This window comes from Sceloporus occidentalis, unplaced genomic scaffold, assembly GCF_023333645.1.
Source record: "Sceloporus occidentalis isolate IW3139 unplaced genomic scaffold, rSceOcc1.0.p SCAF_1, whole genome shotgun sequence".
NCBI lineage: Eukaryota > Metazoa > Chordata > Lepidosauria > Squamata > Phrynosomatidae > Sceloporus > Sceloporus occidentalis.
The window spans coordinates 155226705-155254293 of NW_028316981.1; the positions used below are offsets into that span (position 1 = coordinate 155226705).

Below are 27589 nucleotides of genomic sequence, written 5' to 3' on the forward strand. Positions count from 1 at the left end.
GTGACAGCTAAACTACTAAGTGATGAATAGTATCCAGATCAATTCATTGCAATCCTGCCCCCATTAAAGATAAAAGAGAATATGGATTTGTGTAACATTTGGAGAAGATAGTTTATATTGCAAGATGCAAATGAGCTCAGGTGATGGTAGTGGATGGGCAATTCTGATTCTCCTCTTGTCCCTTTTGATGATTTAAACCAGGCTTGGACCACAGCCTATAACATTGTCTCTACATTCCCCATCTCATACACCAGACAATATTTCATTTCCATTCGTTTCAATTCATTCTCTCTCTTCATCTAAGAATGTGTATGCATGCTTCTTTGAACAATTTTAAATGTTTCTGAGACAGCTGAGACATTGTAAGGCTTTTAAAACAAATTGCTATGCAATAAAGAAACATGGATTGACTGACAACTTTGGAAATTTGCCCTCATCCTTTTGAGAAATAAAATCTGGATTACACTATGCTATCAGAGACAGAGCTGCCACAAGAAGCAGCTTCTCATAAAAAGAAAAAAAAAGATAAAGCAGAAAGATTCAGATTAATCTGACATTCAGATTAATCAAACTGGTCATTGAGATTAGTTTGCCATACAATACATCTTTATTGAATAAGTCTCCAGACCATTTCAAAGAATACAAGATAAAAGGGAAAAAAACATACATAGTTAAAACTTACATAAAAAGAAATATCTTAATTTGCCATAAACATACTCTTATTGAATCAAACAATCAGAGTTGGAAGGAACCACAAAGGCCACCTAGTCTAACCCTCTCCCTGCAGAAATGCACAGCTAACATGCTCCTAAAAGGTGCTTATCCAACCTTTGTTTAAAGACCTTCAAAGACGGAGAGAGTCCACCACTCTCCAGTCCAAGGCAATCAATTCCATTGTTGAGTAGCTCTTACAGTAAACAAAATTTTCTTAATGTTAAAGCACAATGTCTTGACTTGTAATTTGGATCCATTGGTTTGTATGCTAGTCTGTGGAGCAGCAGAAAAAGGCTTGCTCCATTTTCTACATGACATCCCTTCAGAAGTTTAATGACAGCTATCATGATACCTTTCAGCTTTCTCTACTCTAAGCTAAAGGTATCCAACAACTTCAATTGTTCCCCATAAGACTTGACTTGCAAACCTCTGATAATCTTGGTTGCCTTCCTCTAGAAACATTCCACCTTATCAATATCCTTCTGGAATATGGTGCCCAGACCTTAAAACCAATATTCAAAATTGAATGGACTGGCACTATTACTTTTCTTGATCTGGACACTATACATTGGGCCTTTCTCTTACTCAGGGGATCTGTTCCAGACCCCCTCCCCCCCACATAAGGGAAATACCGCATATGGTGGAGCCTCATTAAAAACAATGGGCATACATGCCATTACTTCTTCTAGCACACACCATTGCTTCTTCCTGTGCGGCTTTCAGCATATGCTGTGTATGATTCGGGAACACTGTACTACTGATGATGCAGCCCAGAACTGCACTGGATTGTTGGGCTTCTACATCACACTGTTGACTCATGTTTAGTTTGTGTCCTACTAGATCCTTTTCATATGCAGAGCTTTCAAGCCATGTGTCCACCATTCTATATTTGTGCATTTCATTTTTCCTGCCCAGATGCAATACCTTACATTTATTCTGATTAAAATTCATTTTGTTAGTTTGGGCACAACTTTCCAATCTGCCAAGGTCATTCTAAATGCTGTTCTGTCATCTGGAGTATTTGCTTTATGTTGCTGTGTGCCTGTAAATTGTTTGTGTCTTATGGCAACCCTAAGCTGATACTATCATAGGGTTTTTTGGGGGGCTTTGGGTTTTTTTGTGTGGAAAGAGCTGTTCAGAGGTGGTTTGCTACCCCTCCTTACATTTGGTATCATCTGCAAATGTCTTGATGACATGCTAGGGTTGCCACAACCCTAGCACATATTCTGTATGTCAAAATGGCGGTGCCTTGTACAGATGGGCGCCGCCATTTTGACCTGATGGTCGCTGAGTGTCCGCACGTCACTGCGTGATACTGACGTCATGAGTGCGCCACTGGTGCACTGCAGCATCAGTATCGCGCTACAAAAAGAACCTCCTTTTTGTGGCTTCTTTTTGCTCTGCGAGGAAGCTGCGCAGTTTGTCTGCTGCAGCTTACTCGCAGAACAAAACAAGGTGCCAGCAGACTGCCATTTTTGGGCGGTCTGTACCGGACGTAAGTTATTTATAAAGATGCTGAACAACACTGGGCCTGGGACAGACCCCTGAAGCATCCCACTAGTCATTTCTCTCCAGTATGGTAAGTACTTTTTGGGTTCAGTCTGTCAACCCATTACAGAATTGTCTAACTGTAATACTGTCTAGCTAACAGTTTAACAGCTTGCAAGAATATCATGGGGGTCCTTGTATAAAGCTTTACTGAATTCAAGATATGCTACATCCACACCACTCCCGACCTACCAAGCTTCTAACTATCAAAAAAAAAAAGAGAGAGAGATAAGATTAGTTTGGCATGACATGTTTTTGAGAAACTCGTGCTGACTCTTAGAAATTATGGCATTTCTTTCTAGGTATGCACAGACTGATTGTTTAATGATCTGTTCTTGAACCTTTCCCCCTCTGTAGTCTTGACAAGGAGTAAGCAACATCTGAGGTTTTGTGGAAAATCTGCCCTCTGAACCTCTTTGATCTCCTCCTTGAAAAAAGGGTTTCACCCCCAAAATAACAAAGCTCTCCACCCCTGCCAAGCTTCTGGAAGCTGTGTATTTCCAGTTAAATGTTACCTCATGCCCACTATAGAACAGAAAAGGCTTTTAAAAAAACAGAAACAGGAAGTGTCTGTATTTCCTATTTTTGAGAGATTTTCTTCCTTTCAGAGTGATGTCAGAGGAGCATGGGTAGGTATATGATCCAATGATCACATTTTGCCTCTTCTTGTTCTTGACCTATGCACTTTTAATAGGTTTAAGGTAATAAGCAAAATATAAAATCAGGGCAAATGTGTTTCCCAAAATATTCTCCAGAGTGCCCACCAAATTAAAGAGATAAAGCAAGGAGAGTGAAAAATCTCCACCTGACTATTAATGATGTTGGTTGGTTATTAGCACCCTTGTCCCACCTTTTGTTGTTGTTCTTCTTCACAACTGTTATTAACACACTGAAGATACTGTAAATGCATTGACTGTCGACCCCAGTAATTGAAAATGAGAATAAATGGGGAGTGCTGTGCTGGAAGGAATGGTGTAGCCAAAGCACATTGATATTTGGCCACTTTACACAGAGGAAAAAAGTCCAACTGTATATAAACTGTGCAAGTTTCAACACGGAGCTACAGTGAATTACAATTCTGCAGTATGTGAATAAGCACTTTTTTGCATTCATTATTACATTTTTCTTTTAAAAATCTTAAAATAAGCATCTAAATAGTTGAAACAGCTAAAGGTACTTATCCTAAATTATTACTATTTTTGATGGCAATATTGTTATTTAAAAACATTATGCATAACTGCAAGCTGCAACTGACTGACAATGCTAACCTTGCAAAAGAGGCAATTGCAAAGGGAAGATACTTTCTACAGGGCCAGCCCAAAACACGATGTTACCTGTGGCACAGCAGCAAATTATGTCGCTGCCTTTCCATGCAATTCTACCTACAAAGAACCTGAAGTTGCTTTGTCTGCATGAAATGCCTCAAACATCTCAAATCCTTGCCACCTGTAAAAATACAACAGATTAAAAAAGCAATTCCTACTGTGCAGCTTAAGGTGCTACCTCACTCTCTTAGTGGTTGGGGGATGCCTTTTGGAATGGGCTGCCTGTGGGCCTGAGTTGTCACTGGTCTCCAACTTTCAGCCAGCATCAGGCAGAAGTGTAGATGGTTAGGGATGTAGTTCAACATCCAGAAGATCACAGTTTTTTTCACTCTGTTTCAGTGCATGCAATTTCCTGCTGTTTAGAAAAAACAGAAGGGCTGATGTGGGTGAAGAAGGGAGGTAAGGCAGGACAGAGTTAAGAGTCCAAGGCTTAGTCCAAGGCTTTCCTGCTTCTCTTTGTCACTCTGAAAGCTCCTAAGCTTTTCCCTTCCTCAAAATCAACCCACTCCCCACCCACCCATACACTCACTTGTAAGGACTGGGGGGCCTTCTGGAACAAGATGGCAAGAGACTAAAACCAGAAGGTATATAACTGGTCATGCAGCTAGATCTTTAGATTCCAATAGCAGCAGAAGGCTCCCTAGAGTTGAAAGGATTGCAAGGCACATGTGATGTGGCTGAACAGATGAAAAAATATGTTACCAGTGAAAAGTACAGAGAACATTGCAAACAGTATGTGCTAACTTTATGCAAAGGGCAAAGGGAAGAGGCAAGCTAACTCATATATAGCTTTTTTACTGTGTTTTCAATAAGCACTGCAACTCACAAAACCCCTTTATATATAACACTAAGGGCTGGAAACTTCCTTTTAAAGGAAAGCTGAGATGTTCAGAAAAACCAATTTATTTGCCAGACTTCATTGTGATTCCACGATGAACTGTGCACTGACCTGAGCTGAACCTTCACATTGGAAATGTGACACAGCAAACGCTGAAAGGAATGATAATCTAATGAAGACAAAACAAATTGCCTCAAAGTACTTAGTGAGCAAGTAAAGATTTTAAGGAAGAGAACAAAGGGATAAAGGAGAGAGAGAGAGAGAGAGAGAGAGAGAGAGAGAGAGAGAGAGAGAGAGAGAGAGAGAGAGAGTACAACTTAGAAAATGGAGCCAAACACAGGATGGCTGTTAGTAATGACAGACATCTAGGAGCTGTACACTGTAAAAGATTTGGAGTCAGAGATATTTGACTATTAACTCTGCTTCACTGTTATTTGTCTCTCCAATAGCATGAAATGTTTTAATTCTTTAATCTCAGATTCAGGTTCAATTTAGCTTTCATATATCTGTACGGAAGCTGGGGGGTGGGGGGAGGCGGGGAGAGAATAATGTTTCCCTAAGTTAGAGTGAACCCAGGGGGATGATGTTCAGTCTTTAAATCCTTCTTTGCAGAGTTATTTTTAACTTTCAGGTTCACAAAATGGATCCATCCTCTGGCTTGAATGCTTTCTAGCTGATTTCCTACCTATTATAGTTGACACAACCAGATGTTAGTCTTCAGCTGCATTTAGGACCCAAGGTTTCTCTTGCATGACTTCTCACACAGACTGCTGGAAGTAATTTAATGTGACAGAACATTTCTAACCATGCTTTCCTCTGATTCCCTCCTCATACCAACGAGATTCTTTGCCAGAAGATAGAGTTAGCTTGATCATTTTTTTAAAAAAAAAACACAAAATAACATCATTTATTGCTTCCAAAGCTGTCAAATGTTGCTTTAGATTTATTTTTGTGATCAGAAGTGGCATCATCACATCAGATTAGCCTGTCATAATATATCTGTTCTTCTGATACAAGCTCTTCTGGCATGTTGTGAAACCCTGGCAACATGTGAACATCAAGTATACTGTGCAGTCCTTTATACAGGAGATAAGGAAGCAAGTTCCACATCTGATGGTTTAAGGGACTCATTTGAAGTGTGGCCTCAGCCTCACAGAACATTTTACACTGGTTCAATTTTAGAGGATCCTCCAGTTAATTATGCAGAATTCTACTACATCTCTTTCACGCAGATATAACCAACCAATCCAAGTTCAATTTGCTCTGATATAACCACTGAAGCGAACAATGTTGTGTGCAAGGCTTATTATAAACTGCAAACCGTCCCTTGATACCTAGTGCTGTAATCAACTACATATCTCATCTGAAAGCTTCCTGTAATCTTAGCATACTGCTTTAAAACAAAAAGAAAAATCACAACCTAGAGAAAGAATTTTGTGCAAGTGGCTACCCTACTCATTGTCCCATTTGCATTAGCCCCACAATTTCCTACCTACAGTACTGATATGGATTATCACATGGTTTGAGTGCACTAGACATGGATGAGAGCGATAATCAAACATGGACAATTGAGAGAAAAACTATTAAGAGTGCTGAACTGCAGTGAAAAGTTATAACTAATCAGCATTGTAACTAATATTTGAAAGGATGTCATGTTGAGGAGGGAGCAAGCTTGTTTTCTGCTGCTCCAGAGACTAGGACCCGGAACAATGGATGCAAGCTACAGGAAAAGAGATTCCACCTCAACATTAGGAAGAACTTCCTGACAGTAAGAGCTGTTCGACAGTGGAACAAACTCCCCCGGAGTGTAGTGGAGTCTCCTTCCTTGGAGGTCTTTAAGCAGAGGCTGGATGGCCATCTGTTGGGGATGCTTTGATTTGGATTTCCTGCATGGCAGGGGGTTGGACTGGATGGCCCGTGCGGTCTCTTCCAACTCTATGATTCTATGATTCTAATCAGCATTGTCTGGACTGTACACTGTGCACCTTCCTGGAATTGTCACAAAATGCTTATCAAGATGGGCAATGGCATCTGTGTACATCTTCAAGCAAAGCCAGTACGTGGCAGAAAATGGACAGGAATGATACGTGGTACTGTGCTGAAGTCTTCAGATTTACACCATGTACCTCACATGAAATATTTAGTGTAGGCTGCAATAGGTGACAGCCCGTGCTCTCTGGGAGCTACCTAGATCCACCATATTAGGTTGTTAGTTTCTGCAGTCTTACATCCAGAATTCAAACACAATACCAATTCCAGAGGTATGGTTGCATTTATAGATATTGCATATCAAGAGATATAAGAAAAGCCTGGACATTTGCATGAAGTTTATTTTATTTCCCCCTGAGATGGGAATGATAATATATGTCCACTGATTCATTGCATCAGTGAGAAATTTCATTAACATGTTATTTCTTTTTTTTTTTAAAAAAAGAACACCTACTAGCAATGTTGTAAAAACAAAACCAATTTTTTTTAAAAAATAAAGCTTACATATATTTGGATCTCAGCTAGATTTGTGTTGCAATCCCAAATATGTAAGCTGTTTTATGTCTCATTTGGAAGAAAAGCAGGATATAAATCAAATAAATAAAGACATACATGATAAGTAGCAAGTCTCAATACAATCCACGGGGCTTGCTGATAAATAATTTGATTATGATTAAGCCTTTGCTATAAATAGTCCAAAGCTTTGGCAACAGAAATTGCTTACCTATTATAAGGAAGTATTCACTAAGAAATCTTGCATATTAAATCATATGATACAGTGTATTCAGGTACAAGTAAAACCAAAATAGTCGATATTCAAATATAATTAAAGAACAAGACTGTCTGCACACATCAACAGCTGTGTGCTTCTGTTATTAGATTGATAATTTCAAAGTATAAATGTTAGAATTATCCAAATTACCGGACATTTTATCACCTTTTGAGTGTTTCAATGCTATTTTCCTCCTTTTTGACATGCAATCTGGATTCATAGCACAATCCACAAGTCAAACATTTCTGCTTAAACTGCCAAGCCAAAAAGAAAGGAAACAGAAAGAAAAAAACATGTAAGACTCACAATCTGCTTCCAGAATGGCACGGACGGATCTAGCAAGTTCTTTGGCTTCAGTTGCAAGTGATGCTGGGACACTGCGGCCATTCCTTCCCAGACGTGCAAGGAGCATTTTAGAAGAGAACGTGGCTTTTTTGTCACTGAAAGGAAAATGTGGAAAAGGGCCAAAATGTTTTTATTTGTAACACTGTATTATTTCCATTCATGACACTGAATTCATTTTCATTTTTAGTTATAACTATGTCACAGTGGTAGTCAAGGGAGAGACAGGAACACTTTGTTCTTGCAGCACTTCTCAGCATAAATGGATGCTGCTCATTTTGATTCTAAACTGGGGGGGGGGGGATGCTCATGGAGTGTGCGAAGAATGGAAGATCACAACCTAGGTATGATATTCAAGTACAACACTTCCTGCCAGTGCAGTACTTCTCTAGTGGATAAAGCTAGATTGGGATTTATGAGCATTTTTCTGAGCAATCTAGAAATCCATCAGTTACTGTTTGTGACATTATAAAGAACACTAGGAAGGACTTCCTGAACACTTCCTTGGAGTGTGGTGGAGTATCCTTCTTTGAAGATTTTTTAACAGAGGCTGGATGACTATCTGTCAGGGATGCTATAATTGGGTATTCCTGCATGGCAGGGGGTTGGACTAGATGGCGCTTAAAGTCTCTTCCAACTCTATGATTCTATGATTTATTGACTTTCAACTGTTTAGAGACAGAAACAAGTGAAACAGACACCTCCATTCAAATTTAGGCCACTGAAATGAAGAATGTTTTGGAGGAAATCAAGAATAGGTGTATGGCTGAAAAAATGGTGAGCTAAGCTCTGGTGATGAAAATGAATTCCTGGCTTGAAGATGTACTCAGAAGCACCCAATTCCTTAAATCTAAGTATGTCTCTAACAGCCAATCCCCAAGTTGCTATTTTTTATTTTGATCTGGTTAGTGCTGGCAACAACCAAGGGTAGATTGTCTAAGCAAGCCTGAAATCTGTCCACATTAGAATTTTGCTTATTTCCACTGTGTAGGTGAATCAATGACAACTCTTACACTTGACAAAGGAAAGAGACACAAATAAGAATGATTGAAAAGCACTGTTTTTTCTCAATAGCCAGAAGAATATTTTTGGCCCTTTGGAGTTTGTCCTTGAAACCAAATGTATAAACAAACATTCACCCTTTGTTGAAAGCATTCTAACAAGTATTTAAATTGCATACTATCCAACTGTCCTGATTTGGCAGGGTTAATCCTCTGCCATCCCATTTTCTCAGCTGCTTTTGGGAATCAGTACATTTTCAGCTTCCCTCCATATGTCCGGTAGTTTCTCCTCCAGTGCTGAGTTCATTACTAATTGTAATGGATCACATAATTCCTCCTGAAAGATTTTATAATATCTTGCTGGAAAGCCCTCTGGCCCTGGTGATTTCCCCTCCTTACATTGATTAATAGCCTCTATTATTTCCAATATTCAAATTATCTCCTATCCAAATCCTGTTTCTGTTCTTCCGTTATTTATTTATTACTGAGCAATCTACAGATTGTTCTCTATATAGCCCAGAATCTAAATTATAAAATATTTCCTTTGTCTTTTCCTGTAAAGTGTGTACAGTGCGCCTGCATCATATGCGGACGCACTACATGCGGCTTTCAGCATATGTTGAAAGCCGTGCGGGAGTGCGCAGGGCACAAGTGGCGGCACATCCCATCTAGATTAATGGGGCGTGCATCCATGGTGCGTGCACTGCCGCACTGTCGCCACATGCACAAGCCCCATTACTTTCAATGGGGCTTGAGCATACACGCTTTTTTTTACACAGGGGGGTCTGGAATGGATCCCTTGCGTAAAAAAAGGGCGCATTGTATCTCCTTTAATTCTCTCATTTTTATAATACATCTCTTTTCCTTCTCTTTTCTCACTCTGTAAGCAAGCCACTTCCCTGGTTTGTTTGCATGCTCAAAGTTATCCTGCTTTACCACTTTCAATTTCTTCTCAATTTCAATTGACATCTCTACTTTCAGTTGTTTCTGAATTTTTTTTTATCTCTTCCTCTACCTTTTTATTTCTTGGTTGCCTCTTCAACTCTGCTTCCTTTTCTTTCAATGCATTGGAGATCAGCATCATTTTCTGTTTTTCTCGCTTTTTTAGGATCATATTTTGTTGAGTAAAAAACCTCTGAGAACTGCTTTCCCAGACAGTTGCTAATTTACCTTCCTGTTGCATATTTTATTTTTTAAAAGTTTAATTGTTTCTCTTGCTTGGTCCACCACCTTCTCATCTTTCAGTAACTCTTCATTTAATCTCCAACTGATTAAACTCTAGGGTTCTCTCAAATTCAACAAAATTGTGCTATGGTCTGATAATACTCTACTAAATCTCCATTTCCATTAAACTTTTAGCCAATGTCTTAGGCGGGTTACAGACCGCCCATTTGGGGCGGTCTGTACCCACCCCTTTCCCTGGTGTATCGGGGCCTCAGCTGTCAGAACGGCAGCCACTGAGGCCCCGATCCGCTGCTTTTCAGGCTGCGGGGAAGCGGCAAAACGCCGCTTCCCCACAACCTGAAAAGGGGACACCCCGCGGCGGCAGGGAGAAGGCCCCTTTCTCCCTTGCTTCGCTGGGCGCAGCCGTCTGAAATGGAGTTCCTTCCTGGTCCGTGCAAAGGGCGCACTAGGCGCCCTGGCGCGGAGCGAGGACGTCACGTCCGCGCCACCCCGTATAGAGGTGGCGCGGCCGTGACGTCCTCATGGCGGCGGCCGTCTGGAACGGCCGCCGTCATTTTTTACGCACAGAGCGCTTATTAGGGTTAGGGAGGTGCGGAAGCACCGCACCTCCCTAACCCTAGTACGCACTCTGCACGTACTTTAATGGCAGTGTATAACCCGCCCTAGAAATCAAGAATAAATCTATCCTAGATAGGGACTTGTTTTAAAATACCTCAGTTTTTTTCTCCTTCTCCCATTTCCCTGCTTTGTCCTCAGTATATTTCATCATCAGAGGGAGAGAGAGGCCTGCCAGCTCCATCCGGCCTGGCCTGAAACTAAGGAGAAGAGCCCTCCCTCCAGCCCATCTGCCTTGGTCCAGGCTCAGAGGGAGAGAAGAACTGCTGGACCTGATCCTCTTCCCCACCACCATTCCCTTCTCCTTTTGGGTCATGTCTTTTTAGATTGTAAGCCTAAGGGCAGGGAGCCATCTAATTAAAAATAGTAATTGTAAGCCGCTCCGATAGCCTTTAGGGCTGAAGGGCGGGGTATAAGTACTCTAATAATAATAATAATTATTATTATTATTATTATTATTATTATTATTCAATTGCTGCATACTGATTCCAAAGTGTAAAAATACTTTGCACTCAGTTAACTTATTAAAAGGTGGAGAGGAGGAGGTAGAATCTTGCCACACCCAGTGTTTATCTATGAAATGTTGGAAGGCATGGAACTAGATGGAGATCCAGTGTGGATTAGTGGCTCAATCATGAGACTAGGAATATGGAAGACTAGGGTTTAAATGTCTATTGGACCATGGGACCCCACTGGGTGACCTTGAGCAAATCATAGAATCGTAGAGTTGGAAGAGACCATAAGGGCCATCCAGTCCAACCCCTGCCATGCAGGAAATCACAATCAAAGCATCCCTGACAGATGGCCATCCAGCCTCTGTTTGAAGACCTCTAAGGAATGAAACTCCACTACACTCCGAGGGAGTTTGTTCCACTGTCGAACAGCGCTCACTGTCAGGAAGTTCCTCCTAATCTTGAGGTGGAATCTCTTTTCCTGGAGCTTGCATCCATTGTTCCGTGTTCTAGTCTCTGGAGCAGCAGAAAATAAGCTTGCTCCCTCCTCAACATGACATCCCTTCAAATATTTAAATAGGGCTATCATATCACTTCTTAACCTCTTCTCCAGGCTAAACATCCCCAACTCCCTAAGTCGTTCCTCATAGGGCATGGTTTCCAGACCTTTCACCATTTTAGTCACCCTCCTTTGGACACGCTCCAGTTTCTCAATGTCCTTTTTTAATCTTAGCCTCAGAGGAAGGCAAGGGAAAACCCCTTTTGAACAAATCTTAACAAGAAAACATCATGATAGGTTCATCTTAGGGTCACCATAAATCAAATGTGACTTGAAGAAACACAGCAAGTACAGCAACAACAACAAGGAACTGAAATGCATCCCTAAAGTTATTCAGCAGGAAACATGGTTATCCAGTGTCACCTTTTTTAAAATCATAGTGTAGTAGCATCTTTACAGAAGGATCTCTGCTCATATGCAGAAAACATGCTCAGCATACAGAAAGTTCTCAGTTACATTGGTGACATTTTAAGTTGATCTTGAGTAGGATCTTGAAAACATCTTCCAAGGTGGTGGAGTGTTCTTCTTTGGAAGTTTTCAAACAGAGGCTGGATGGCCATCAGTTGGGAGTGCTTTTACTGTGTATTCTTGCATGGCAGGAGGTTGGGCTGAATGGCCTCTGTGCTCTCTTCCAACTCTATATGATTCTAGGTTTCTTGAGATCCATCTGCATTGCAGAAATAATCCAGTCTGACACCACTTTAACTGCTCAATGCTGTGGTATTCTGAGAATTTAATTATTTCCTCAGTATGGACAGCCCCTAAGATTCTACTAATTCTGGGAAAGCCCCTGTCTGACACCAGAGAGCCACTGTCACTCAGAACAATCTCCAGGTATTGTTGGGCTGCAACCCCCATAATCTCTTACAAGTCGTTAAACTGAATGGGAAAATACTGTATTTTGCGGTTATAAGGGTATGTATATACTGTAGTTTTTTTATTGTTTTAATGTCTTTTAGTACTTTTAACTGTTTTAATATGTACTGCTTTTAAGTGCTTTTAGCTTTTTAATTGAATTTTATTTTGTTTAATGAGTGATGTTTTAATAGTGTACTAGTTTAATTCTATTTTAATGTGCATTTTTGTATGTTTATAATTCTACAGAAGGCCCTTCACATTCGCTGGGGTTAGGGGCACAGGACCCTCATGAAAGGGGGAAAACTGCAAACAAACAAACAAACAAAGAAAAACACTCTCTAGGAATCTGTAGGCCCTCCAATGCAACTCTGAGGTTAACATCTGCTGGATGTTGACCAGAGAATTGTGGAGGATCTACAAATGCCTAGAGAAGTGTTTTCCCTAGGAATCTTTAGGTCGTTTTGTGTGACATCAACATCTGGCCAAGTAACTCTGGAGGACCTAAAGATTCCTAGAGAGAACATCTTAATCAAATCTGTGACTAATCAAATCCTCAAATATCAAAGCTAAAAATGTGGAGGGCCAACTGTACTGTTATAATTTATAAGCCATTTTGTGTTCCAGTTTTGGGGAAAAGGTGGGCTATAAATACAATGATAATGATGACGACGACACCACCACCACAAATAATAACTGTAGTGCAAAAACATCTGGAAAACCACAGACACCCACTCCTACATTACAGGAGCCAATGGCAGAACACATGCTGTGGTTTATTATGTGGCTTCACAAATTCATCTTTTCTTGGCCATGCCAGAATGCAACAAAATATTGCAAGTGTGACTTGGGATGCTGAGGCCTATCAATGATACATGTGGAATGGTCATCAAGAGATATTGAAAGCTACACTTTGCATTCCCACTATCTCTTGAACTGGTGCTCAGTAGGATGAAGTGCTGTTCACAGGATATTGGGCTTGAAACTGGGAGACCTTTGTTCAAATCTCACTTTTGCTACAGACTCACTTGTGAGCCCTGGGAAAATAATTGTCTCTAAGCCCCTATGTGTAAAAACGAGGTACACCTTTCACATAAAAATGAAGAAATACTCTGCAAATTAAAAGTGCTGTAATTATTTAGCAGCAGGAATAGCAAACATAAGAGGCCAAAGGTTTTCAACCATCTTATCAACATGTCTGGAAAAAAACCCACACCATTAAACTAAGAATTTTACATTTTCTTACCTTAGATTTGTCAGAGAAGTGGAACTATCTAATAGTACTTCAGGTATAACCTATTGGCAAATGGCAAAAGAAACTGTTAATTACTATTTTCAAAACCTTCTTACAGTATCTTCTTCTCATTTTCTCTTGCACAAGAGCAAGGCAAAAACACACAGACCACATACAGCTTAAACCACTTTAGCTGTATATCCTGCAATTTATATGCTACTGAAATCAATAGCAAAGCTGCTATTCACTTTTATGGTAATCACATTTTCTGGCTGCCTTCACTGGGATCAGCAGCCGGATTCTCTAAGTGCCAAAGAGTGTTGCTGTTGTGTCAGCACAAGTCCAGTAATAATGGAAGCTAGTCAGTACCCAATTTCTAGCTGGCACTTTATGGTCTATATGGGCTATGTGGTTTATTAGTGCTCATGTATCTGGGTCAGAATTAAGGCTTTGTGACTGCAGCATTGCACATGTGATAGGATGGAAGTGAGGAACTTGCTCATATCAGATGTGGCATGATTTTGTCACTTCCTCATTCTTCTTTTGTCAGATTCCCATCCAGCCTGTAGTTTATTCACATAAATCTTTAGGCATGGGCTCAAGCTATGTGTGTGTGGGGAGACAGGCTATAATGAAATTCATAAACATCACCTGATCACTTGTTCCAATTTTAACTAAATGATGTCTCCCTCCTCAAGTGACCTTCTAAGCTAGGCGCGTTACAGAAGGGCCCATGAGGCGCCGTCATTACGCACGAGGGGCGGCGCTTCCTGATGCGCCTTGCCCCTCGCGCGTAATGACTACATCAAAATGGCGGTGGCCGTTCCACACGGCCACTGCCATTTTGACATAGCGGACGCTCTGCGTCCACACGTCACGCCCTGGAAATGACACCGCGAGTGCGCAACTAGTGCCTCGTGGCGTCTCTTATGGGGCCCAGGAAGGAGCACGATTTTCGCGCTCCTTCTATGCAGCGTCTGGGAACCGCGCTGTTTGGCTGCTGCGGTTCCTGGATGCTGCAACCGGCGGTGGCAGCAGACCACCGCTTCTCGGCGGTCTGTAACGGGCCAAAGTTACCAAGGACGATTCTCACAAAAGGTGCAGACTTCTCCGGGATCCTGTAATTTGAACACTGCTGAGGTTGCTGACTAACTGCATTGGCCCAGAATGTTATAACATAACTCAAAACATTTCAAGTGCTTTTAAAATGGGAGGTATATAATTGACAAGCTTGTCAGTCAACCTCTATGCTAGGGCTTTTCAAGTTAGAAGGAAGAAAAGAGGTGTAGGTCTAAGTCTATAATGTTTGGCCTGTGTAGTTCTGAGCTTCCTAGAACGTGAGTGACTTTTACTCTCTAAGGAAAGAAGGGAAAGGGAGACTACAACAGACAAGCAGCAGGCACTATGGATGGCTCATCTAAATAGGCTAAGCCACCAATAAAAAGCAAAACAAAGAAAAACAAGGTCTTTCACACGCCTTATTTCATTATTGTCCATTGTCCAAGTCTACACATCCGGACAAACCATAGTAAAGTTAGCTGAAATTTAGCTTGTTCTGTCATGTGACTCTCTTTCTGCTAACAGCCAAGGTTTTAAATTGCTACAAACCATAATCTGAATCCATTATTTAACATTGTTTTTTATAAATTCTAGCGTATTTAAACAATAGATTGTTATGTCTGACCCCACAAATGTGCTTTCTCAGTAGCTTACTTCTTCCAAGTGTCTACCCTAAAAGAGGAGCTGAAAGAAGGAGCAAGGCAGAAATAAACAAAAATAAATTAGAAATAGGAAAGAGAAGCCATGGTTTGTTTAGATGTGCAATCTGTGGTTTAAGTGGTTAACCATGGTTAACACAAACAATGCCTTATTGTGATGAGTGACTGCCCCAATAGTCTACAGTAGGGGTGGGCCTAAGGCCATTTTAATACTCTACTATGGCCCAGTGGCGTTCCTACACTAGGTGTTACACAGTGTGGGGGGCAAGGCTTCTGGTGGGGGGGCTTTTAGAGGTAGGACTTTCAGGGGCATCATGTGCTCTCTTCCCGTGCTGCCCCATCCTTTTCCTGATGAGGAAAAGGACAGGATTGCATGGGGGTGGGGTGGGAGCACACACGGGAGTGCAAGGATGGTGGGGGGGGTGGGAGCATGCTCAGGGGGGGCACAAGGATGGCATGGGAAGGTGAGAATGTGTGTGCTGGGAGTGCAAGGGGAAAGGACCCAACCAGTTCTTCCCCCCTTCTGGGGTGTCACCTGGTGCGGACCACCACACTCCCCTAATGATGCCATTGCTACCGCTCAAAACTAAAAACTACTTCTTCTTTTTAAAACTAGAATATACTTTGGATGATTTAAGTTCAAAATGGCCTCACATGGGCCTAAAATAAGCCAGAGAAGCCAAACATATTGTGAAATTATCTCCTCCTTGCTGGGGAGGATGATGATATCTTGATTTTTAAGCATAAAGAAGTAGAGTGAAGATGCAAGGAGATGGACTTATGAGGTCCTATGTAGGAATAATGTGACTCTCTGACTCTTGGCTGTTGCCCACCCCAGGTCTACAAAGAGAGAGAAATCTCCAGAAGAAAGTTTATCTGTTTTCCAGGGTTGTAGCCACATAAGGGTCTGGTCCCTTCAACAGTATCATAGGTCCATTCTCTGAATTTTCATTTTTTCACTAGAAGAAAAGGAAAAGGGAGGGAAAAACCTAGAACGTGTGCCTGTGGACATATAAGCAAAATCATCACAACAATGTTCTACCTAATCACTTAGTAAAATAAAAACCTGTTTCTGTTTTCCAGTCATCTGTCCAGCGAAAGGAAAGTTAATTGCAAAATACAGAGATTAGGCGAAAGCATTCAGCTATTGTTTTTAAAAGTTACACAATTAAAATTAATTTAGTAATTGTCAATGTAATTAAATAACTTTAAACATATCAGCCCATCTATATTTAGATTTTGGCTGTTCTTCAATTATCCTCCCACTCACTCCATGTATGCCCCTTTAACACATAAATTCTGATTTTGGTCTTCTTAAAATAGGTCTCTGTCAGTTTGCTTACATCTAGATGTCACAGGTAATCAGTTCTTTCTTGATGTCTCATATTTGTCCCTCACTTTGATGACTGTAGAGTAATAAGGCCTTATCTTGCCAAGAAAACCCTGTGATAGGGTTGCCATAGGTTAGAAATGACTTGAAGACATACGGCAACAATAAAAATTGCAATCACCATACCTTGCTCTTTTCAAGAGAAAAGACTCGTTGCTTTACCTCAACAAACTGCAGTAACTTTTCAGTTGCCACCTCAAAGGTTTTCTTGGCTGTTTCAGATTTTCTCAGCTGGCAGTCGAGCACAGTAATCCTCTTCCTTAAGTCTTGGACGCTATCCTAGGAAAAATAAATTCAATCAGGTCATTAAGCCAGAAGTACAGGAACAGAAATGTCTGTGCCAGGAGCATTAAGTTCTCACTAGAATAGGCATGGCCAACAGGGAGCATAAATGGTTTTACTATGCCTCCCAGGATATCTTGGAAGGCCACACTCTCCCACAGATCCCTAAACACTTTTTTAATTTCCCTCAAAAAGACTCTCAACTCTCCTTACAGGGGATAGGGGTCAGTTCCATCATGGTTTTGACCCTCTCTTGGTCAATTTCTGGGTTACGTCCTGTAGCAAAAAAAGCCTCTCCTAGGCCTAAAAGGGATGGGGAAGAGAATGTGGAATAATTCTCCCCATAATTTCAATGCATATTCATTGAGAGGGGCATATATCTGAATTTAAAAAAAAATTGAGGGACTGAGGGCCACAAAATGGCCTTGGGAACCACATAAAACCTGTAGCAATGTTTTTCCCATACCCGCACTAGAAAATGTGGTTGCACCAGAATCTGCTCCCAAATCCAACTACCAATCAGGCCAGGAGGCAGATAGAAAATGGGCCCACGTGTTGTTGTGACATCAAAACACATGCAGGGATTCTTTGAGCTTTGTCCATATGCTGTATAATTTCCTCTAGTATAGGGATCTTTTCTAGTCTAGCTATCAAATATAAGTATGAGGTGATGTTGGAGATGACTGCTGTACTTTTAAGTAAAGTGAAACAGGTGTCAGACTTAAAGGGGAAAATGTGGGTGCCCTCCCAAGGCATTATTTCTAGACAGATGGCAGAAATGTACTTTCCTTTCTGACCACCACCACCCCGCCCCAATTCCAATAGACACACAACAGCACATTTGGGCATTTGACATGGCTTCAAAGAGGAGGAGGAGGAGAGGAGGAAGAAGAGGAAGAGGAGGAGGAGGAGGAGGAGGAGGAGGAGGAGGAGAGGAGGAAGAAGAAGAGGAAGAAGAGGAGGAGGAGAGGAGGAAGAAGAGGAAGAAGAAGAGGAGGAAGAGGAGAAGAAGAAGAGGAGGAGGAGGAAGAGGGGGGAAGGAAGAGGAAGAAGAGGAAGTAGAGAGGAAGAAGAAGGGAAGGAAGGGGGAAGAAGAACAGGAGGAGGAGAAAGAAGAAGAGGAGGAGAAAGAAGAGGCAAGGCTTTTTTTTCTCCTGCCTGGTCTCCGATGCTTGCATCAGGGCCAGGCAGGAGCCCTTGCCCAGGCAAAGCTTCCTTCTCTGCCTGGTCTCCGTTCCTGGAGGCAGGGGCCAGGCAGAGAAGGAGCCCTTGCCCAGGCTTCTTTGCTGCCTGGGCTCCATTGCTGGCAGCAGGGGCCAGGCAGGGAAGGAGCCCTCGCCCAGGCTTCTTTGCTGCCTGGGCTCCGTTGCTGGCAGCGGGGGACAGGCAGGGAAGGAGCCCTCACCCAGGCTTCTTTGCTGCCTGGGCTCCGTTACTGGCAGCGGGGGGCAGGTAGGGAAGGAGCCCTCGCCCAGGCTTCTTTGCTGCCTGGGATCCGTTGCTGGCAGCGGGGGCCAGGCAGGGAAGGAGCCCTCGCCCAGGCTTCTTTGCTGCCTGGGATCCGTTGCTGGCAGCGGGGGCCAGGCAGGGAAGGAGCCCTCGCCCAGGCTTCTTTGCTGCCTGGGCTCCGTTGCTGGCAGCGGGGGCCAGGCAGGGAAGGAGCCCTCGCCCAGGCTTCTTTGCTGCCTGGGCTCCGTTGCTGGCAGCGGGGGCCAGGCAGGGAAGGAGCCCTTGCTGAGACAAGGCTTCTTTCCCTGCCTGGGCCCCGCTGCCAGGAATGGGGCAGGGCGAAACCCGGGACAAAGGGCAAACCGGGGCGGGACCGTGCAGACCCGCCCCAAACCAGGAAAGTCCCGCCCCCAGGCGGGATATGGCAAGCCTACCTTTGGAGAGAGGAGATATTTCTGCCCCTATTTTGGAAACAATGTCTCTGAGAAAAAACAAATATTTTTCACATCCAAAGTGAATGGCAGAAGTCACTGCTGTGGACAATATGCCAGTCCTCACCAGATCTCAGAGGGCCTCCTGCACCCCCAGGGGCCATGGGAAGGACAACTGTGCTATGTCTTCCACATGTGATTTCGGCCCAGTAGGGAAATTGTTTTGAAACCAGGAGCAGCCAGACACCACTTCTGGATCTGGGAGATTAAAAAATGGGGGGGAGGGGTATAGTGGAATTGTCCCACAATTCTAGTGTAGCCCTTTTTAGCTAAAAATGAGTGTGAGGAGCATAGTTAATAAATGGTGTGGAACACTTTAAATAAATAAATAAAGTTGTGATATTATGATGTTGGAGAATTGCCTGGCCCTTGCTGTACACCTTTGGCTGTGGCTACTGGGGAAACCTGCTTAGGCATATGAAAATATACATTATGGAAGTAAAGAAATTGGCAGCAGAATGCTGTATACAATGGAATCTGTGCAGTTTCTCTTTGATATTATGTATGATAGGATGATGTCCTGCAGTCATATTTCCATTTTATGTAATCATAGAAGGATCATATACAAGTACTGTACATGTTCATTCCCTGCAGCATGCTAATAATTTATCAATGAATTTACTTGCTCCCTACCCCACCCCCCCCAAAAAAAAGAAAGAAAGAAAAAACCACCAGAAAATCATTGCGGCTTCAGATAAAGTTACCACAATACTGGAATTATTAAAGGTGACTCATGCTCCCACAATCCAAGCTAATTTTATTCTGAGAGATTCTTTTTAAGAAGCTGAAAATGTTGCATGAATATTTCAGTATTTATACAATCAGCTCCATCTTTACTTCTGTGCCTAGTATATCAGCGGTACATTGACCAAGGTATGTTTTACAATGGGGTGGCTGGATCATACATGAAGTAGCCCCTGTAAACAGAGCATGCGCAAGACATTTTGCTTTCTGACATGAAGCAAATTCACTGAAGTCAAGCTGTATTCTGTCCAAAGCCAGGCAGGTCATTCTGGCACATGTGGTAGAAAATCCCACAAGCATCCCCCTCCCCATCTTTGATATTAAAATAGGCAACTAAGGGGTGAAACAGGCAGGCAAAATAAGGCGGTTTCCAGGTGGGGTGTTTATATGACCCACACCTCCAAAGAGGGTGGAAACCCAGCTGCTCTCTTGGGCTAAAAACTGGAGCAAAAAGAGGACTTGATACCCTGGCTTAACTTGGAAAACGCACATCTTTGTGCCTGCGTATAAACAGTCTGACGTCAATGCAGGGCTGTGACAAAGCAAAAAAGAAAAAAGGAAAAAGAAAGTTTGACAACACCAATGGATGTAATTACACCACAGACCAGACAGTCCTTGTGCCTAGTCCGGAAACTCCAGTTGGTACAGAATATGGCAGCCAGGTTGGTCACAGGAACAGCAAGGAGTGACCATATAACACCAATACTGAAGTCACTCCACTGGCTGCCTATCAGTTTCTGGGCACAGTACAAGGTGTTGGTTATCACCTTTAAAGCCCTACATGACTTGGGCCCAACCTATCTAAGGGTGACCTGCTTCCATACAATCCGCCCCATACACTCAGGTCCTCTGGGAGGAATTTACTACAACCCTTAAAGACCAGGTTGACGGCGACCTCCTAGAGGACATTTTATGCAACCGCTCCCAATTTATGAAATGGCCTGCCGGACGAGATCCGTCACATTAACAATCTAGAGAGCTTTTTAAAAGCCATTAAGACGGATCTCTTCCGGCAGGCCTTCCCGGAATAACATACTCGGCCACGGACAAGACTTCCCATCTAGTGACTCTACCCATGGTGATTTTTTTGATTAGTTGGTTTTTAATCTTATACTGTTCAATCTTGTTATAAGGGGGGGGGGTACTGTGTATATATGGTTGTATTTTAACTTGCTGTACGCCGCTTTGATTGCTTGGAAAAAAGCGGGATAGAAATTAAAAAATTATTATTATTGTTATTGCTGTTGTTGTTGTTGTTATTAACAGGGGGCATGGGGTGGAGGGAGCATATATGAGGGGCTTCCATCATTGTACTTTGCCAATGTATCACTCACACACCGATGCCCTGTACCAATGGAAAATTGCATGTGCAAATTTGTGGCTGATCAAAGGTGTGGCCATGCAATGGGATGGCATCTGGGTGAGGTACTTGAAGGTCACAGGCAGTTTGTTTGTGTGAAGATATGGTGAGGAAGCAACAAAAAAAAATGTTGTTTGATGCCGTGCTGTGCAGTTTGACCCATGGGCATTAGGCCTGCCTTGGGAGTGAGCTGTCTGGACAGAGGGGTTTTGTCCTGCTTTTGAAAAATACAAGATTGAGCGGCTTTTTCCTGCCCATCTGCTCTGGTCTTATGTAGTCAATAATTTGCTGCTATTTCATAACATTCAAAGTCTGCTGCCTGAGGCAGCCATATCACTCTGCCTAATGATAGGGCTGGCCTTAACTCAAGAGCAAGTGAGACTCTTCATACTCTCCCAACCGTCCCAGTTATGCAGGAACAATCCTGATCCTTCCTCTGTCATCCCATTTTTCCAGCTGCTTTTAAAATGTCTCCATTTCTCTCTCTTTCTCCCACTTTTCTCATTTATTCTCAGAATACTTCAGTTGTTGTAAACTGAGTTCAAAGTATAAAAATAGTCTGCTCCCAATTAATAGCACAGGAGAAAAGAGGAGATGGAATTTTTCCCTTCTCGGTAGGGTCAGTCAAAAGCACAATTGCTGGAATCTCTCCTAGCATGTATGTTCTTCCTCAATGGTAACTTTTGCCACCTTGACCATACTCAGCCATATGTGATTCTTGGCCATATGTACCTCAGTTTTCACCTGTGAAATGCTGGAGAGTACAGACTACCATTGAACTTTCCCTCCCCCTCCCCTCTTTGCTCACATGCAGTTCCTCATAGTTACATATTAAGAATGGACTGTGTTTGCTTTTCCCTATAAATGCTTATGATCACCTGCTCATTTCTAGAGGAGAAAGTAAAATACAGCTGGACCTCTATGTCCACAGATTCTTTATCCACATATTCAATACTCCACAGCTTGAAAAATTCCTAAAATACATAAAATTCAAAATGCAAACCTTGATTTTGCTATTTGAGACACCATTTTATTATGCCATTGTATATAATGGGACTTGGACATCCACAGATTTTGGTACCCATGACAGGTCCTGGAACCAAATCCCAGTTGATACCAAGGGCCCACCATACTTACAATAAAGGATCATGTTCATATGTCCCTAGACATAAATGATGCTACTTGAACTTGTGATCTTGGTTGATACAGCTACCCTGTTTTGGTCCCACAGAAGTAAATGGCACCTACTGATTTCTGTGGGTGAAAGTAACCACTTGTAAGTCTGGAAAGCTCTCTAGGAGGGCAAATTAAAATCGCAAATATGGTGCAATCACCAAAGCAAAGATTTTTCACACTTGGGCCCTTTTCACACAACATAACTATAGTTGTATTATTTCATTTTTAATTGCCATGGTTTCATGCTATGGAAGCATGGGATATGCAGTTGAGGGAGAGGCATTTAGTATCCTCAGTCAAGGAACTGCTCTGGTACCTCTGACCAAACGACAAAACCCCCAGGATTGCATAGCATGCAGCCATGGAAATTACACGTAGGATCATTGTGCTATAACTGTGTAGTGAAAAAAGATACTTAGGGCTGAAACAGATGGCCCTGATCAGGGTGGTTTGGAGCTGCCCCATTTAGGATGGATCGGGGCTAAGGCAAACAGAAACGTGGCCCTAATCCAACCAGCATCTGCCCCAGATGGGAACAGAAAAAATCTCCTATTTGGGATGGAAAAAAGCTGCCCATTTGCTGCTTGAGCTGGCTTTTCGTGGGCTCCAGAGCAAGTGGCATCCCCGTGTCACCCGGAGGCTGACTGGTGTATAATTGCCAGTGCAGCTTCTGGGCAACTTGGGGTTGTGGCGCATCTAAACCTCACACACCCAAGCCAGTTAAAAGATGGCATTACTGGGCTGTCTGTTTCAGCCCTCAATTAAAATGAATAACTCCACATGAAGAAAAGAGTGAATCAAAAAGTACGTGCTTCTGTTCTAAAGCTTCAAAACAGGAAATAGATGGGGATAGTCTGGTATGAATGGTAAGAACTGTGAATCTCTGAACTGAGAGGATTGGGGGGGGGGGGGAATATCCTCCAGTCAGGTTTTCAAGTAGAAGCAAAAGCATGCTATATTGTAGGTAATGTGTGTGTATGTGAAAATGGAAATCAAAATCACCCATGTCAACAACTTTATATGCTTTAGGTGGACCCATCTAACAACAATAGCAACAATAATAAACTATAGCTGAAGCTCCTCATTTTAAGACAGGAAGACATTAGAAAGTCCTATTCATTTAAAAAAAAAACCCTGACAACCAGGAACTGTATATGCATACACAATCTTCCGTTTTCTTTGGCATATCTACTGCCACTCACATCATCAGTACGTCTGGTTGACTGGAAAGTTTTGTTTCCTCAAAAGGGAAATTATAAGCTTATTTAGGAACAGGTTTCTATAAGTAGGCAAGCATCTACTGCAGTTTTCCCTCAGCATAATTTTTCTCTCCTTAATACCATAACAGCAAACTAATGAGGAGCATAGATCCTTTCTCTGTCCATTACCTTAACAATCAAGAAGACCAATATTATTTTATATAAACTGATGGTTGCATAAATTGATCCCTTGTGATTTTAATTAAATGTTTTACGGTTTTATTGGTGTTTCATTGTTTTATAATTTCCTTTTATTGTTATGTTCTGGATTTTAACACTGTAACATAGGAGATTGTGTTAGAATTTCTTACAGAGAAAATAAATATAAAATGCCATGAATGATAACAAATAAAAGGAAGGAGGGTTCAAAACTACAAATTCAAGTTCACCTGTGCCCTGCATTTATGTAATTACTGACACATATGCTTTCAGGAACTTACTGTGTTACTATCTTAGAAAATCCAAACATGAGGCCTTTTCAACATTACATGGATCAATATTCGACATCAAAAACTCAGGCCCGTTACAGACCGCCCCTTTGGGGCGGCCTGTAGGCACACCTTTCCCCGCCAGATCGGGGCCTCAGTGGCCAGAGCGGCAGCCGCTGAGGCCCCAATCCGCCGCTTTCCGGGCTGCGGGGAAGCGGCAAAGGGCCCCTTCCCCGCAGCCTGGAAAGGGGTGTCCTTGGGGCTTCAAGCCCCAAGGACACCCTGCGGTGGCGGGGAGAAGGAGAAAGGGGCCGTTTGGCCCCTTTCTTCTTTGGTCCGCTGGGCGCAGCCGTCTGAAGGCTGCGCCCAGCGGACCAAACGAGGAAGGAGCTCCTTCCGGAGTTGCGGAAAGGGCGCCCTAGGCGCCCAGCCGCGACCCCAATACGTCACAACCACGCCACCTCGTTTGGAGGCGGTGCGGCCGTGACGTATCGACGGTGGCGGCCGTGTGGAACGGCCACCGCCATTTTGTGCATGCAGAGCGCACACTAGGGTTAGGGCGGTGCGGAAGCACTGCCCCGCCTTAACCCTAGTACGCGCTCCGTGCGTACTTTTAAGCCCGTATGTAACGGGCCTTAGTTAAGTATACTAATAAGTAATTTCTCCTGGCCTGACCCCCTTCCCAAACCTGATGGAAATGCCATGCATCCATGCTCTGATCACTGGCAGAATGGGCCTCCTTCTCCCTCTGCAGTTGATGCCTGGCAAAGTAGTTGGTTGGGGACAGTTACAATCATTGCAATAGTGTCACAACTGTGATTAAGTAGCAATTATTAATACAGAACAAGAATTAAAAAGCTGCTGTAGAATGCTGGCATTAGACTCTGAATTAGATGGCCAAAAGCATTTGCATTGTTTTTTATAGGGAACAATTTTCAAAGAATGTCTTTGGCTCTATTTGTGTTCTAAAGTAAATAAGACTCACTTTTCAAAAATCATCTCCTGTAGGTATGGTTGCCATAAGTCAGGACCTCCAAACCGGGACAAATGTAGGACAACATTTTCAAATGTAGGACACTTTTTTTAGCAGATCCAAGCCTCTCCCTCCCAGCTTCACTTTCCTTCCCCCCCCCAACCCTTCGGGGGAGAGGAAATCCCCAGAAAGGAGAAGCCTGGGCAGCGGAGCACAAGCCTAGACCGAGGATGCAGGCTCCTGAGGGGCTTGTGTGCTTGGCCCAGGCCTGTCCTCCGAGGCCATTCTCCTCCTCCCGGACCTCCCCTTTCCTCCAAAGGGCTCTTGGGAGCTTTTTAAAGGGAAAGGAAGGGAGGCAGGAAAGAAGAGGAGAGACCTGGGCACTAGCCCCGTCCTGCTCTTCCCAGACCTCCCCTTTCCTCCAAAGGGGACTTTGGAGCTCTTTGAAGGGAAAAGAACGGAAAGGAGCAGGGAAGGAGAGGACTCGGTGGCTGCGGAGGACAGCCCCAGGCCTCTCCTCAGCGGCTTCATTTTCCTCAGGCCAAAGGGAGAAGCCTGACTCAAGCAGGGAAGGTAAGTAGGGAACTAGGGAGGGAGGGAGGGAAGGAGGGAGGGAGGAGGCAAGGCGAGGGACTTTTGTCCCCTATCCGACGTCCCATGCTTCTTCACCGAGACTCTACTGTACATAGAAAGTGCACTTTGGGGGGGGGGAACCTTTGAAAATGGGCACCCACCATCTCCTCCTGTTTCCCCCTCCTCCTCCTCCTCGCCATGGACTAAGAAAGGGCGCTTTTCCCTTCCCCTGGCTGGCCCAGAGTCTCACTCCTCCTCCTCCTCCAAGGGTCCACCTCCTCCTTGAGGCTGGCCAATGGCAGAGTGGGGCTGGAAACAGCTCCACTCCAGCTGCTCTGCCATTGGCCAGCCAGCCTCAAGGGGACGAGTGTTCCCTTTAGGCGCGATGGCTGCCGGCCGGGCCCAAACCCAGGATTTAGAATGAACTGGACCGTGACCGTGCCAAACCGCAGAAACCGTTACAAGCATGGGCACAGCCAGGTTATGGCATCCCTACCTGTAGGGATGTTAACAGTTGACTATTTCATTCCTGAAAGCGAGTAGAATAATTTCTACTGTTTTCTCCCTGCTCCAGAGAAATGAATATTCCTGCACAGTTCTTACCTGATATTCTAAAATCCTGAAGTGTTTCAGGAAACTCTGTTCTCTGTGCAATATTTTTTGGTGTAAGATATTTTGTTGTGCAAGAAAACAACAATATTGCACGAAAAGCATTTTTTATGCATATCCCCACAATCCTCAGCGAAAAAAATACCTCACGTGTATTTCTGTGCACAATCTTTTCCCAAAATATTTCAGAATGTGTAAAAATACTGTGTAAAAATTGTGTAAAATTCTTTCCACCGTACTGTACTTCTTGACTTGGTTTCCTGGATATCGGAATCTCTCTCTCTCTCTCTCTCTCTTTTTTTTTTGGCCAGGAAGCAAATAATTGGGGAATATTCTTTCCAACCTTAGTCTCCAGACAGTAATCCTCCAGCTAGCAGTAGCTTGCCACACAACCTGAACTAATGACCAGTTTCCACTGTACCACTGGCACCATTAACCATCTGTGGTTTCTGGTTATGATGCATGTATGTTCATGCACAGTACCTCACATAAATACGTATTAAAATACAATTGTTTTCTTCTGTCAGGTTGTGTGTGTGTGTTTCTCCTTCTGTTAGCCAAATATAAATATCATGAATGAATGAATGAATGAATGAATGAAAAACACCCAATGAACTTTGTATATAATCCAGAAATCATATCTAGGAGTAGCCATGTTGGCCATGTACCAAAGTACAATAACTTCCAATCTCAACAAAACAGTGATAGCTTTATTGGATCAATCAAAAGGCAAAAAATACATGTCACAAGCTTTTGAAGCTCCACTGGTTTCTTCATCAGGCAAAGATGTGAAAAATCATTTAGGAGAAAAAAATATGATGATGTTGCAAGATGTGGCTGTAGGCTGGCCACTCCTCCTTCTGGCCACGTGGGTACTCCAGGAAATAAATTTTAAGCTCTATTAGCAAGACAAAAAGAGATAATCCTAGGATCTCAAGAGAAGAATCTCTTTTTGTCTTGCTAATAGAACTTAAATTTTATTTCCTGGAGTACTCATGTTACCAAAGGAGGAGGGGCTGTCCTGCATGTACATACCTCCAATTCCACCTGAACTGAGAACAGCTATATCTTGACAAAATGCAGGTTTGTGACAAACATCATTACATTTCCCCCCTCTCATATGATTTTTAACATCTTTGCCCGATAAAGAAGTCAGTAAAGCTTTAAAAGCTTCCAACATGTATTTTTTCCCATTTTGGTTGGCCCCTGTTTTGTTTATTTTGGATGTTGTTGTATATAATCCAACTTTCCAATTAGCTATAAGAAATCATTCTGATAATGGCAGCAGTAATCTTATTTCTGGAAATGAGAATGTGTGTACTGTTAGATATTTTGCTGAGTCTGAAATTTGGCATCTGAAGGCTACTGAGTAACACAGAAAATTTTTAGGCACACTGACATCGTGCATCTTTCATAATTAAATAAAACAGAATTAATATAACAAACATGTAATTTATACATCTTCGCTTTATTTGTGGGTCTTTAGATATGTCATTGTTGAGTATAGGCAAATAGCTATTACAGGCTGAACTAACTTCAAGGGGGAAAAAAGGCCAGAATATGAAAATGCTTGGAAACCATGTAAAAGAGCTGTACAGTACAATTCTATGTAATTCTATCTAGAGTTGGATGGTCCCTCTGAGCTCAGTGGGGCTCATTTTCAGCCTTAGAGTTCTGAGATTCAGAACTACAAGCTTTGTTTCTAACT

General features: G+C 42.8%; 1 protein-coding gene across 7 annotated transcripts in view; it reads right to left on the reverse strand.

Moving 5' to 3' along the window:
- Nucleotides 1-27589, reverse strand: part of STXBP4 (syntaxin binding protein 4) — a 178970-nt gene that overhangs the window by 63979 nt on the left and 87402 nt on the right. For 5 of the 7 annotated variants that reach the window (XM_089478426.1, XM_089478435.1, XM_089478409.1 and 2 more), the window contains 4 exons: nt 16700-16816; nt 16214-16234; nt 13442-13491; nt 7493-7626 (listed from right to left, as the gene is read on the reverse strand). In XM_089478426.1, coding sequence (XP_089334552.1) covers nt 7493-7626; nt 13442-13491; nt 16214-16234; nt 16700-16816 — 322 coding nt within the window. The remainder of the gene's footprint in view (nt 1-7492; nt 7627-13441; nt 13492-16213; nt 16235-16699; nt 16817-27589) is intronic. The other 2 variants (XM_089478455.1, XM_089478417.1) reach the window with 1 other exon arrangement.